The 13,944-nt window shown below is 54.3% G+C and overlaps 1 protein-coding gene across 3 annotated transcripts; it reads right to left on the reverse strand.

Annotated features, from left to right (window-relative positions):
- Nucleotides 1-1,303: 1,303 nt before the first annotated feature.
- On the reverse strand, nt 1,304-12,074 carry COPZ2 (COPI coat complex subunit zeta 2). 3 transcript variants are annotated; one of them, XM_043470324.1, is made up of 9 exons: nt 11,912-12,074; nt 11,185-11,259; nt 9,464-9,545; nt 8,673-8,764; nt 8,168-8,223; nt 7,383-7,460; nt 5,363-5,414; nt 4,720-4,758; nt 1,304-1,490 (listed from the first exon to the last, which is right to left on the reverse strand). In XM_043470324.1, exons 1-9 carry the CDS (start codon nt 12,020-12,022, stop codon nt 1,398-1,400), a joined length of 678 nt encoding a protein of 225 aa, XP_043326259.1. In that variant the 5' UTR covers nt 12,023-12,074; the 3' UTR covers nt 1,304-1,397. The 3 variants fall into 3 exon arrangements, with proteins under 3 accessions (XP_043326259.1, XP_043326271.1, XP_043326266.1); XM_043470336.1 differs by lacking the exon at nt 1,304-1,490 and adding an exon at nt 2,459-2,789 and having other exon boundaries at nt 11,912-12,069; XM_043470331.1 differs by lacking the exon at nt 1,304-1,490 and adding an exon at nt 2,796-4,082 and having other exon boundaries at nt 11,912-12,073.
- Nucleotides 12,075-13,944: the final 1,870 nt, after the last annotated feature.

The following is a 13,944-nucleotide window of genomic DNA, read 5'->3' on the forward strand; positions in this document are numbered from 1 at the left end:
CCGAGGTCCAGTCAGCGGGGAGCCATCCATCACTGTCTGGATGCCGGCCAATCCGACCAGCTCTGCCTTCCTGCCAGCCAATGGCCGGAAAGCAGAGGGCGCGCGGAGCCAGAGAGGGGGCCGCCGGCTCAGGGTGGTATAAAGGGGTCCAGGGGCCTGGCGGTACTACTTCTGTGTCTCTAGCTCGGTCTAGGTGTGGATAGCGTCCCCCCTGCATCTGAGCCCCGGGCCAGTGTTTCAGTGTGTGCCCTCCGGCTGGGTCACTGACGTCCCCGGTGCCAATTCACAGGAGCAAAGGGGGCGCCCTGAAGCCCCTTACCCACAGATACGAGGGCAGAAAGGAGGAGCCCAAGGGTTGAGAGCAGACGGCGCCCCCACCCTCGCGTGCTGCGCGCCCCAGGCCGCGCTCACGTGGGGGAGCGGGAGAGGCAGGGCCAGCGGGCAGAACTCGAGCCAGGCAACCAGGCCCGCGGTTCTGGCGGCTCCGCGGGGCTGCGGGCGCCGAGAAGGGGCTGGGGATGCAATAGGCCTGTCCGCCTCAGCCCCGGGAGAGCCAGGCCAGCAAACTTGTTAGAGTCCCGGACCCCCATTCTGCCGGCGCTCCCCGGACCCCCCGGATTTCCCCCGAGGTTCCGCGCAGCCGTCTGAGCTGCCCCCTCCCCGCCGCGGGCGTGGGTCGGCTGCTTCGCTGCAGGCCCCCTGCCCAGAGTCCTTTGGCCATAAAGGACACCTCTCTGGTTGCCTCTCCGCTTTGCCACGCCCCCCACTCATTCCTCTGAACCCAGTGTAGTCCCCGTGTGGACGAGGGGGTCGGACGACCCTAGAATTTGGAGCGTGGGAAAGCCGCTTCTTCCCGGCGGTCCCGGCTCTGCGGAAACTGTGGTGAACACTTTAACCTTTCAGAGCCTCGGTGTGCCTCTCCGTAAAATGGGCAGGCACCGCATAGTCCGCAGTATGCGGTGGGCCAGTTTGTGCGAAGTGCCAGTCCCGGCACAATTGAAATTGCAGGACCCAGCTGGGCGCGAAGGGTTACTAGGAAGTGAATTTGCCCCTCCGGTTCTTGCGGTCATTTAGAGGCGGTGGATGGAGCCGGACACCGGATGAAGCCGAACATTAGCCAGAGTATTTCTGGAAAATCTCTCATTTCCCGTCGCCACACTGGCCCCTGAACTCTACAGTACTTAATTGCACAGTCTTTTTTTTTTTTTTTCAGGGTTACATTATTTATTGGAATGGTTGTGTACAAAATGTTTATAATGTTTACATAACTGTATTGTTTTCTCTAATCACAAAAGTAGGCAGGCCCATTTATAAATATCCATTGTAGAGAGTTTTTTTATAATATAGGACTTGCTGACACGCAGGGACTGCTTGTATTAACCCAGGGTCTGTCACTTTCAGCAGCGGCAGGCGGAAATTCGTGAGCTGTGCTTGCAGCGGAGCTCGCAGGGCGGGTCCAGCTCGCTGGTTGCTAGGGCAACGCCCTGCCGCTAAATTTGGAGACCAGAGATTAACTCGCGGGAGCAGGGGTCTGTCCCACCCTGGGGGCGGAGTTAGTAGGGGACGCGGGACTCGGAGGGAGCGCGTTCCCCGCCTTTCCCTCCAGGTGGCGCTACAGGATCGTGGATAAAGTCGCCGGACCCGGCTCCCCGCGGCGGTGGGCGCCTAGGGGCGGAGCCAAGGCGGGGCGTGAACTTGCACCTGCAGTTGGCTCTGGATCTGGGGAAACTAGCGGTCCCAGGCCGAAAGTTAGACACTCTCAGGGACTTCTGTACGTCACGCAGAAAAGGGAAAAGGGGGAGGTTCTAGAACAGGGAGAGAGGAGGAGTCGTGACCCCCGAAAGTCACTCCATCTTTCCCATCTGCCTATAGGATCCCTCTCCTGTACCTGTAATTCTTCTCACCCTTGGGCACACTAGGTGATCTGGACACAATGCAAGGTGGGAGCTGGGCCGATGTCTCCTCACCCCTAGTATCTGGGCCTGGCCAGGCTTGCAGCGCTCTAGTACCCAGGTATATGCCAGCATTGGATTTCCGGGCAACTTCCTGAACAAGCCAAGAAAAACAGGCGTGCTGTTCCTCAGTTTGTCCAGAGGAAACCTTTACGCGCTTCCCTTCTGGAGACTGAGAATGGAAAAAGTGAGTTGAAGAATCCCAGTGCGGCCACCACGTGTGGAGTATCTTTTGCTCTTTTCTTCCGAAATGCACCGTTTCTCCCATTGTGACTCTTTCCACCCTGTCACAATCATACCTAGCCCTCCACACCACATATAGGGCCCCGGTGTCAGTGACGCACCCCCTCACTTAAGTTAAATCGGCTCCTTTCCCTTCACCCACTTCCTCCCCAATCACACAACCACAAAGATACACCTAGTACTGGGCATCCGGAAGATGCCGCGGAGTGCAGAAGCCCTTATCAGAACACATACACACTTCCCAGGCCAAAAGAGAGAGACCATTGGCAGGAGACAAAAGCAGGTTTATTTGGGCTCTGGGGCCAGGGATGCCTAAGGTGTGAGTTAAGGCAACTCAGCTGCTTCTCAAGGCCCAAAGGGCAGGCCAGGGCAGGAAGAAGGGGTGACTCAGTATTGAAGCCAAATCTCTGCATTTCAAGTCCCTGGCCGGAGACCTCAGGAGTCAGTTCTGGGAAGGCCTGGGTTTCTATTGTTCCCTGGGGTCTCTGTGCTTTTGCTAGGATTGGGGGAATGGTCTGGGGGCAGGGAGCCTTGAATGCACAGCCTTCATTTCAGTAACGACCATTTAATTTGTTCCTTGGCAGACTGAAGAACCTGGGTAGGGCGGGGTGTGGAGGGTTGAGAGAATTACCGGGTGGAATTCAAGTACATTAACAGTGCAGTGGCGGGTGGGGGGGACACATGTCCTGGCGATCCCCGGTCACTAGGTGGCAGCAGCTCATCTCTGCCTGCTTTAAAGGGGGGCTGGGCCATCAAGATGGAAAGAGCCGCCCAAACTGACTGCAGCCAGCAGCCAGCCCAGATGGGAGCTGGCCCAGCCAGCCCTCTGGTTCCAGCATCTGCAGCCCTGGGTGTGGCAGCAGCCTGGTCTCCCCACACCATGCCATGCAAGCTTCCACCCGCAGTGCCACGTCCAGGCGGAGGCGGGCCCAGGCCTGACACTGGGCCCAGACACCTCAGCAAACCCCTAGCTCTAGCTTTGGCTGCCAGTAAGACCTCAACACCCCACGCCAAGCTGCTGTGATGTGGCACAGCTGGCAAAGAGCTCCTGGGCAGGCTCTGCTGAAGGCCACCTGCACTCAGATGTGTTCCCTTTCAAATCCTGCTGCAAGACCACCTCAGCCCCACGTTTACACAGATCCATGCAACTGTGCACACACCACGCGAACACAGTGCGGACCCCACCTATGTCCCTCAGTTTGTCCCTCCAGCCATCAAGCCTCACGCCCACCTGAAGAAGGCTGATCCCACACTGTATGTCCCTTCCTCTTGCCTACTCCCCCTCCTCTCTCAGGGACAGCCTGGACCTGGAGTTCTCCTGCAGTTCTCAGTAGAGATCTACCTTTCTCTTCCTTTCATCTCCCATTCACTACCTGCACATCCCTTGGTGTTTCCTCAAGAATTCCATTAAAAGTGCCATGTCTGCCTTCTTTCCCCCTATGGAAAACAGGATGCATGCCAAGAGCGTTCCATGCTTTAGCTCATCTAATTTTCATCACAACTCTATGAGGAGTGTCCTGTGATTATTCGAGGCCCAGAGAGGTAGAATAACTTGCCCTAGGCCACCCAGCTTGTAGGTGGTAAGGCAGAACATTACATCCTTTGGATGACTCACACCCGCGCCGCTGTTCTTATCTGCTCTGCTCATTGCCCCTTAACCTCTTTAGCCCTGAAAGTTGCCATGTAGCTGCATTCATCTCAGCAGGGTAGGAGGAGGCAAGGAGAACTGGGAAGGGAGAGGCCGCAGGTACAGCAAAGGGCACCACCACACCTGGAGCCCCACATGGGATGCCATGGGCCCATCGCAGCGCTGGCCACTACAGTACAAGGTGGTTAGTGCCAGGGCAGGAAGCTCCATAAAAGCAGGATTAGTCTGGGCAGAGAGACCTGCGGGTAGACAGAATGGAGGTCAAGCCTGACAAGTAGGAAGTTTGTGCAGCCGGGAAGCCAGTCAGGCTGTAGATCTGGAAACTTCAGCCCTGTCCCACATGCACCCCGAGATAGAACCATGCAGGGGACTGGCGGCATGGACTTTTCCACACTCAGGGACAAGGTGCAGCCCAAACTGGCTGTGCCAGCGGTGAGGATGAGATCCCATGGTGGATTTAAGTGTCCCTTAACCACCTCAGTGTGGACCCTAAAGAGCAGGGGTGAGGGGTTAGAAGAAAACTCCTATTTGGGATCCTTTCCAGAGGCCTGAGCCCCCACACTACTTGGGGAACAAGTGACCCAGCCATCTTCAGCGTGGGCAGCTCCTCCTGGGCTTTGACCCAACTACACCCAGCTAGGAGATAAGGTGAACTGCTGGGAAGGCATCATCATTTATTAATACCCAAGCTCCACATTACCATGGGGACCCTGGCAGCCTCCAGTGGACTGTCTCCAAGAGATGGCCTGACAGAGTCATCCCTTCCCTCCTGCATCCCTGACTTCTCTGCCTGGAGAGCCCCACTGGGTCCCCCTGGGATGCTCTGTTCTCCTCCCTCTCGCCCATCTCTGGCCAAGGCAGATGGAGAAGGCCTACCTGGGCCACACTGTGTTCAGTCAAGCCGCTGTCATCCGCCTGTGGGGGAAGCAGAATCAAGGTGGTCAGGCCAGGGCAAGGGTATCGGGTGAAGACAGACAGGTGAGAGAAAGGGGCTTGTGGGTGGTGAGCGGACGCTGTGATCAGGGGATCCAGAACTGCATGTATATCACTTCTAGAGCCCTTGGAAGCCAGCATCCTCAGGGTTGTCTAAGGGACACGGTGGGTGGAGAGTGAGGGGGATTAAAAATGAGAAGAAAGGTTTCATCCAGACATGAGAAGCCAAACTGGGTGGGGAGATTCCATCTCTTCCCCTCCAAGGCCAAGTTCAAGGCAAGGCAGCCACCAGGTGTCTCTGTGAGGATTTATTTCCTCAGTCTGTACTTCCCACCAGGGAGGATGGTGAGGTATTTGTAATTGGCCAAGGGAAGAGGACAGAGATCTCTTTTACTGGCTGACATCCCTCCAAACTGCTGCTCCCCTCCAGAAGTGCATCAACCCAGTGGTTGCTTCTGCTAGAGGAGCTTGGGTTCCCACCATCCGGGTTCCCTTTGCCCAGACACAGGGAGGACAGGAAGTACAGAGGATGGGAAGGGTAGCCTGGAGGAGATGGGAGTGAGGGGGGATACAGGATGACTCTTACCCTAAAATTCACTTTCTGGATCACTTGCTGGGGGTCACTCTCCAGAATCACGCTACAAAGTGAGAGAGAAATGAGGAGGAAAATCAGCCCCGTGCTTTCCTTGGACTCTGCTCCCTGCTAAGCCCTTCGCTTCCCTGCCATATCCTGCAACATCCTCCCCCCAAGGTACTTGGCCTGCCCATACTCCTCAAGCCAGAACTCTCCCTCACCATGGAGCCCTGATTCTCACATACTTTGTCATCACTGGGCAAACCCTTAAGAGATCAGGTCAGGGTAGTCCACTCTAGATCGATCAGTTTGTCAAAAGCAGGGGCTCAAAAACTGAGAGCTCTAGAAAGTTCACTTCACCTCTGGGATGAAGGGATGGATTCAGATGCAGTGATGGAAGAGAAGCCCCCTGGGGTCCCTATCTGGTTTCACTATTATTTTCTGCCATGGTGTTGTGCTATACACGAAAGAAATGGAACTGCAAAATCAGAATCTACCTTCCCTTTTTTTTTTTTTAACCTTCCCTTTCGACAGACCCAATTATGGAGGCATTTCTTGGCTAGTTGGCACTCTTTCATGATGCCCTGGAGGGTGTGCAGGGGGGAAGAGTTGGTCACTGTGGGTGAGAAAGGCTCCTCAGGAACTGAGTGACTGCTCCTCCTCACCTAGTGAGCCTCCTATAGGGCAGAAGGAAGTGAACAAACATTTCTTGAGACCTTCTCCCAGGCTCATTACAGGGGCACTTGTAGCCCCAAGTCCCTCACCAGAGGTCCTTTATAGCAACCATTCAGGTTCAGGTTCAGGACCAAATGTTGCTTCCACTAATGCTTCCCTGTTTTCACTGGAGGGAAAGGGGGGCAAAAACTGGGCCTTCTGGGGGTACAGATGGGAAGCTGATAAAACTGACAATCTCCCTTGTGAAGGCCCTGCACCTCATTTTATATTTATAACTGTGTGTGTTTCTTGAAAAAGTTCCACCAAATTTTATATACAACTTTTATATTCCACAAAACCTGGTCTTATTTCCCTCACTGTCAGGTCCTAGCAATTAGCACAAGGCCCTGCAACATCAGCAGCTGGCAGTCAACAGATATAGAGTAAAGGAGGGAGGGAAGGCAGGAAGAACCTCACAGTACCCCATCTCCCGGAGCCCCTGTCCCTAGCAATGTATTTCAGTGCCATGCAAAGAGCACAATCTCTGGAAACCTGCACAAGTTTTAGATCTTGGCCCTGCCACCCCCTAGTCATGTGACCCTGGGCAAGTCACTTAAATCTCTGAGCCTCTGTTTCCTCATCTATTAAATGCATGTAATCACAGGCATATGGCTGTCTCACAGGTGATCCATTTCCATTATCCTTTGCTCCAGAGCCAGAACTTCTTTTTCTCCCTGAATATTGCCCAACCCCGCCCCCATGGAAATTCACTAACCAACCTCTCATAGGAGCTCCCAGCTTCCTAAGACTATAATCTTATACCAGTGAAAAGAGACAAGATTTACTGAAGGAGAACAATGAACTTCACCTGCATCACCTCATTTAATCCCACATCCTTTTAGGCAGTTTCCTTATTGTCTCCATTTCAAAGCTGGGGAAAGTAAGGAAAATAAGCAACTGGCCCAGGTGGTGCAAGCAGTCAATGTTGGAGTGAACCTCTAAGAGCGAGAGGTGTAGCTGCCGCAGGGCTCTGCCTGAATGAAGTCTTTCCAGGAAGGGCGGGTGTCTGTGCTGCCTGCCTCTCCTGGCCACTGGAGAGCAAACCATTCCCCCAAAACCTTGCCTGGTCAACAGTCAGCCGTAGTTTGACATCAGATTACTTTCTTGCGTGCTTGACTTCGGCTAACATTGAAGTCAACCTCCATCATCATGAGTGGGGTTGGGGGATGGGATCGCAGGGAATATGCTGGAGAAAGGGAGGGAGAAGCTGGCCAGAGAGCCAACAACATGCTGGGTGCAACCTAGCGCTGATGACCCTCAAGGCCATCTCCCACTGTGAGGGCTCCTGACCAGCCCCTTTTCCTCTCCCACTCCTCACCCGCCATCCACAATCTCATCCACCACCAGGAAGGCTCCGTCCATGTTCTCCAGCAACCAGCGCTTCTCCACGTTCTTCCTGAAAGAAGACACAGCTCTGCAACCTCCCTGTGGCATGGCCGGGAGGAGCCGGGTCCTTGCCTTAGTGAGGTGGACCCGCTCTCTCCAAAGACTGCCTCGTTCCCCACCCTCCAGCCCCTGTCCCCGCACAAGCACAGGGAAGGAGAATATCAAGGGCAGTGAGGCTGGCACCTGGGCAAGGGATTCCTGAGCAGAGGACGGGTCTGCTTCCTTCAGCCCCTCATGGTCCATTCTACCCGTGCCGCCCCCGCCACTTTTGGGCACTGACCCTGTTTCTGCCCTAAAGCACTGCAGGTAGTACAGCTCTATTGTAGTTACACATGGCGACTGTAAACACTTATTTTTGGTTATCCGAGTTTGATTTACCCAGGCCATGTTCACTGGAGTAGATACCAGATCGCTGAACGGGAATGGAGAGAAAATCACACCGAGCATCAAGTCAAAAAACCTTGAGTTTGAATCTTGGCTCTGGTTCTGATATAAACGACCTGTAACACCTCAGGCAAATCACTTAGCTTCTCCAGACTTCATCTTCTGGCCATACCATTGTTTGAGCAGGTAAAGGGCAGGGGGCCTTGCAGGAAGTTGCTCTGGCTCCAGATTTTATCTTGTGGAGACTTAAGGAGAAAAGCAGGGAACCATCCTGCCTGTGATGTACCAAGGTCTGGGGGATGGGAGCCTTGGAGGACAGAGGACCTCACTCACCTTAGCACGTGGTTCAGGGACTCAAACAGGCATGTGAGAACAGACATGAGCATCAGCTGGTGAGGAGTGGATGTGCGAGGAGGAAAACAAGAGAGACCGAGGTTGAGAAGGCCAGAAGGAAACCTCAGAACCTGACCGTTGGACAGCTGCCCCTCTTTAGGGAGGACAAGGCTGGAGCCTGGCTGCAACTTGACCTGAGAAGGTCCCTCCCCGTGTTTGAATTGGGAAGGACTGCAGTGCCTGCTGCAGGACACTGAATACATCCTTCTCCAGTGATGTATAATAGAGACAGAAGCTCCCGGCAGAGGACTCCATTTCTGGTACCCAAGGAATAGAATGGGTATCATGGATATGCATTGTTCCAGAAAGAACCATTTTGGAGGCTCCCAGTTCCCCAGAGTCTAGAAGCAGGGGTACCAAGGGGAAGCCGCCCAGCTTCTACCCCAGGCTCCAAGCCACTCCCCACAGAGAGACCCTTCTTGTCTCCCTAACCTCCTGAATTCACCTCATTCTCGTAGGATGAGCCCACCACATACAGGAAGAGGTCAATGCTGCTCTTGTAGACGATGGTCATGCCCCCGAAAAATGCAATCTCACCTAGAAGAGAAACAGGGTCTCAGTTCTGGTCACCTCTGCCTGGCCCCTCCTGTCCATCTCCAGCTCTGCATCTCTCCCCCTATTTCCTTCCTCTTCCCCAGAACACTTGCAAAGGAAATTCCAGCCCAGTCCAATGGTTAGGACTCTGTGCTTTCACTGCCAAGGGCCCGGGTTCAATCCCCAGTCTGGGAACTAAGATCTCACAAGCAGTGGCCAAACAAAAAAAGAATCCTTGCAAAGACTAGAACCCTTGGAGAGACTTTCACTAGGGACACTACCACTGGGCTACTCCGTGTCCCTGCTCCAACCCTCTACTTCATTCCTAGCACCTGACTGCCTCATTCTGAGAAGTCAACAAGTCTGGTTTAAGGCTGACCTTTCACCCACCATGTGCAATGCCTCTGACCAGCCCAGGCTGGTGGTGGTCTCTTCCACTGAGAGGAGTCCAGGCATGCCAGAAGCAGGCAGGTGGGAGCAGGTGGCAGTTGGGGGGGGGGCGGTGTGTGCGTGCTGGTGACGGGGAGGAGGGTGAAGGTTCACCAGAAGGGAAAAGAGAACAGCTGGGAAGGGGAAGAAAAAGCATCTCTGAAGAAAAGGGAATGGCCTGTGGGTATGTGAGGCCGACAGGGACAGCTGTGTCCAGACGGAGATGACAGTGTGCATCTGAGAGTTCTGTGCAAGGAAGAGGAGGACACTTACTGTCAGTTCGGCTGGTCTTATTGAAGACGTTTTTCTCGAAGGCCATCTGCTCTTTCATGGAGGGGAATGTGTCATCATAATACTAGAAGGAAGGGAAGGAGAAAAAGTGGCAGCCGCTCCACAGGGTCTGGCTCCTCCCTGGATGGGTGGCAGGGAACGGTGGGTGCTGGTCAAGTGGGACCCTGCTGCCATGCCCCCCTCCTCTTGACTGCCCTCTACGCCTGTCTGCTCACTGTTTCCCCCTAAACACAGATTAAATTCTGAGCAAAGAGAGTCATAAAAAGTAGAGGAATTTTGAGGCTTGCTTTTGGAGTCCTGTCCTGACTTCTTGGAGGCCTTTGTACATTCAGCAGATGACCGGGGTGGTCACTAGGCCACACTGTTTCTATACTAACCTGAGTCTACAGGAAAAAAGACAGAGCCAGGGGCTCTTTACCACAATAAAGCACAACAGCTACTTTATTATCCACATTATATGGATGGGGTAACTTCTCTGACACCTCACAGTTTAAGGGACAGAGCTGGGATTCAATGCCAACGATGGTCTGACTTCAGACAAAATTATGGTGAAGATCCCCTGGAGAAGGAAATGGCAACCCACTCTAGTATTCTTGCTTGGGAAATCCCACAGACAGAGGAGCCTGGTGGCTACAGTCGCAAGAGTTGACACGACTTATCGACTAAACAACGACAACTATGGTGAAGATGAACTATCTAAGGGAGAGTTCCTGGCACACACTGCCTAACAAAATCAATGCTGTTTTGTTGGGCTTGATGAGACTCTCTCTCTGATTCAGTTCCTGCATTTGCACATGGATGTGATCTGCTGGGAGGAGGCCCTGGAACCTTTGGTTGCTGAGCTACCTCTGACCATCTGCTGGGGCAAGAGACGGTCAGCTCAGCTTCCATTTTCTGAATGTAGATTTTGCCACCTAGTGCCCCATCTGCAGGCAAATCAGTGGTCTCCCTGCCAGCCACTGTTGTGGTAAACAGGCTCATTGCAATGTCATGAAGATAAAAAGTTTCAGCCTAAACAAGCTAAAAAGTCTATATTGCATTTCATAGCTACTTTAGGTGTCACAGTCCCACTATAGTTAATTGTGTTGATGGTAGATATTTATTTTGGGATTATTCTAGTTTGGTTTGTCTTGGCCATGATCACTAGCATATATACCAGATAACTGAATAGTTGGTGCAGAGAAAATCCTCCTCCTGAGCTTCAAGTCAAAATACCCGAGTTTGGATCCTTGCTCTGATATTAGTACCTGCGACTCCAGGCAACTCTTTTGGCTTCTCTAGACTACATTTTCCTCATTTATGAAAGAGTTGGATTAAAATCTGGTCTATAAAATCCTATCTGTTCTAAATCCTTAGTGTTTACCAAGCTGTAGAAGCAAAACAGAGGTTACTTGTTCAGAATTGGTGGACCAGGAATCCAGGGTCCCAGGCCAGAGTTAAGGACATTACTCTGAAGAAGAAGACATTCTGGACAACATGAGTAGAAACAGAAGAGACAGCCTCTCCCCCTTTGGGGGCCAGCAGTCTGACAAGGCAGGAGGATGGACAGAATGACCTTTGGAAGGGTCTCAGCTGAGCTGGTCTGTGTCGCAGAGCCCACAGTGGGGTCTCTCCGGCCAGGTGAGTCAGCTGGGTGGGGACTTCTGGACGTGGGCCTGTGGCACAGTGTCTTCAGGGGCCCTCCGGTGAGGGTGGGAGGTTACCTTGGCCAGCAGGCGGTGTCCGTCATTATCTAGGATGAAAACGGCCTTGATGGTGTAGAGGGAAGGTTCCTGCAACTGACACGGGGGAGAGCTTTGTTGACCCCTAAGCCAGGGCAGAACCCTGTCATTGGCTCTACGGGACCTGCTGGTCCCCGGAGTCCATCCCCAGGCCAGCGACCCCAGCCCCAAAAGTCCACAGCTGGTTCCGGCCCAACCCTATGCCGCATGGGCCACTTGGGTGCCCGCTCCCCGCCCAGGCAGATGTCCCACTGCAGGCCCCGGGTGGGCGCTGTGCCCATTGGGTGCAGAAGGTCCGTCCGGGCCCAAGTTCTGTCATGCACTGACTGCTCCAGAGCCCGAGTCGGAGTGTATCACAGAACCTGGGCCGGGAGGACAGCGGCGCGGAGCTCCTCCAGCGGCCCCCGGCGCCCTGGCCCGTCGGGCTCCAGAAGCACGCACGTCAGCCCGCCGCCGGGGCGGCCCCGCGCTCCCTAGCCCTCCGGGAGAGTCGCAATCCAGCCCGGCCGAGCCGTCCCCCGCCCGCTCCGACTGCTCCAGAACTTCGCCCACGCGGACGCCGCACCGGCCTCCTCCCGAGTCAGCGCGGAGGAACTTTTCTGCCCGCGCGGGCGCCGCCCCTCCCAGGCCGGTCCCGGCGGCACCAAGATCCCCGGCGCCCGACCCGTGAGCTGGCGCCCCCCGGCCCCCGGCGCCGCCCGCTCCGTACCCGCAGCCCCGCGGGCTCCCCAGCTCGGGCGGGCGGCGCCGGGCCCCCAGTCGGGGCGGCCGCGGCCCCCTCCCCCGGGTGCGGACGTGGCCAGGCCTCCGGCCGCTGCATTCCGCTCGCTGCCTCGCGCTGACAGCGCCGCCCCGCCCCGCCCCGCGCCCCCCGGGCCGCCGCCGCTCCTCCCCGGCGGCCGCCGGCCTCGCGCCCGCCCCCCTCAGCCCCTCCGCGCGTGTCCTTCCTTCCCCCGAGGCCCTTCCCTCCTCGGCCTCCCTCCTTCCTCTCCCTTCCCGCCCTCTCCGCCCCGCGCTCACACTCCAGCTCTCTTTCCCCTGGCCTTCTTTGGCCCCTCAAAGCCCAGAGCTCCTTGCAGCCTCAGTTTGTCCCAAGACCGGCCCCCTTTCCCCCTCCTGCCTTCTCTCAGGCTTGTGGGTTTGGTTTGCACCGACGTCCACAGGCTGCCCTGAGGCCGTCAGGAAACAGGCAAAGTCCAGTTTGTCTCTTGACTCCTGGTAGGTACCGTTGGCACAAACACATCGGGTCATCCTCTGAACTTCAGAGACAAGTCCTAGCAGCGGGAGCAGATGAGGACAGCTCTAGAGAGACCCCTCTGTGCAGCAGAGTTTCTCTCATGCCTCCCGCGACTTGGGGAAGGGAGGCATGGCGCCCGGACACCTCTGCAAACACGGACACAATCTGAAATGAGACAGATACCCAGCAGTACAAATGTTCCACCTGTGAATGGCGTCAGGCTTTGCCATGCTTTGGTTCCTTTGTCCTAGGTATACTAGGTGGTTTAATCACTATGTCGTGTCTGACTTTCGAACCCATAATACCGAAGTGGGTTGTCATTTCCTTCTCCAGGGGATCTTCCCAACCCAGGGATTGAACTCTTGTCTCCTGCATCGGGAGCGGATTCTTTACCCCTGAGCCACTAGGGAAGCCCATTAAGTATACTAAAGGGCTTTAGCTTCAGGATCCTCAAGGCTAGTGGGAAATTAACAGTATTTAGGCATTTACCCCAGAGAAGTCAATGGCACCCCACTCCAGTACTCTTGCCTGGAAAATTCCCTGGACGGAGGAGCCTGGTAGGCTACAGTCCATGGGGTGGGGAATAGTCGGACACGACTGAGCGACTTCACTTTCACGAACTGGAGAAGGAAATGGGAGCCTACTCCAGTATTCTTGCCTGGAGAGTCCCAGGGACGGGAGCCTGGTGGGCTGCCGTCTATGGGGTCACACAGAGTTGGACACGACTGACGTGACTTAGCAGTAGCAGCAGGCATTTACCCATCACTATAGTCAAAATTCTTCAAGCCAGGCTTCAACAGTATGTGAACCGTGAAATTCCAGATGTTCAAGCTGGATTTAGAAAAAGCAAAGGAACCAGAGATCAAATTGCCAACATCTGTTGGATCATTGAAAAAGCAAGAGAGTTCCAGAAAAACATATACTTCTGCTTTATTGACTATGCCAAAGCCTTTGACTGTGTGAATCACAACAAACTGTGGAAAATTCTTCAAGAGATGGGAATACCAGACCACCTGACCTGCCTCCTGAGAAATCTGTATGCAGGTCAAGAAACAACAGTTAAAACTGGACATGGAACAACAGACTGGTTCCAAATTGGGAAAGGAGTATGTCAAGGCTGTATATTGTCACCCTGCTTATTTAACTTATATGCAGAGCACATCATGAGAAATGCTGGACTGGATGAAGCACAAGCTGGAATCAAGATTGCCAGGAGAAATATCAATAACCTCAGATATGCAGATAACACTACCACATATGGCAGAAAGCAAAGAACTAAAGAGCCTCTTGATGAAAGTGAAAGAAGAGAGTGAAAAAGTTGGCTTAAAGCTCAATATTCAGAAAACTAAGATCATGGCATCCGGTCCTATCACTTCATGGCAAATAGATGGGGAAACAATGGAAACAGTGACAGACTATTTTCTTGAGCTCCAAAATCACTGCAGATGGTGACTGCAGCCATGAAATTAAAAGACGCGTCCTCCTAGGAAGAAAAGCTATGACTA

The sequence above is a fragment of the Cervus canadensis genome, chromosome 1 (assembly GCF_019320065.1).
Source record: "Cervus canadensis isolate Bull #8, Minnesota chromosome 1, ASM1932006v1, whole genome shotgun sequence".
Classification (NCBI taxonomy): domain Eukaryota; kingdom Metazoa; phylum Chordata; class Mammalia; order Artiodactyla; family Cervidae; genus Cervus; species Cervus canadensis.

Bases quoted from the DNA above. Each gene is read 5' to 3' on its own strand.
- COPZ2 (XM_043470324.1), bottom strand. From the start codon at position 12,022: ATGCAGCGGCCGGAGGCCTGGCCACGTCCGCACCCGGGGGAGGGGGCC. The intron at 9,546-11,184 runs GTAACCTCCCAC...CCTTCCTTCTAG, and splicing joins GACACCGCCTGCTGGCCAAG to TATTATGATGACACATTCCC. The intron at 5,415-7,382 runs GTGAGGAGTGGG...CTCACTTTGTAG, and splicing joins GATGAGATTGTGGATGGCGG to CGTGATTCTGGAGAGTGACC.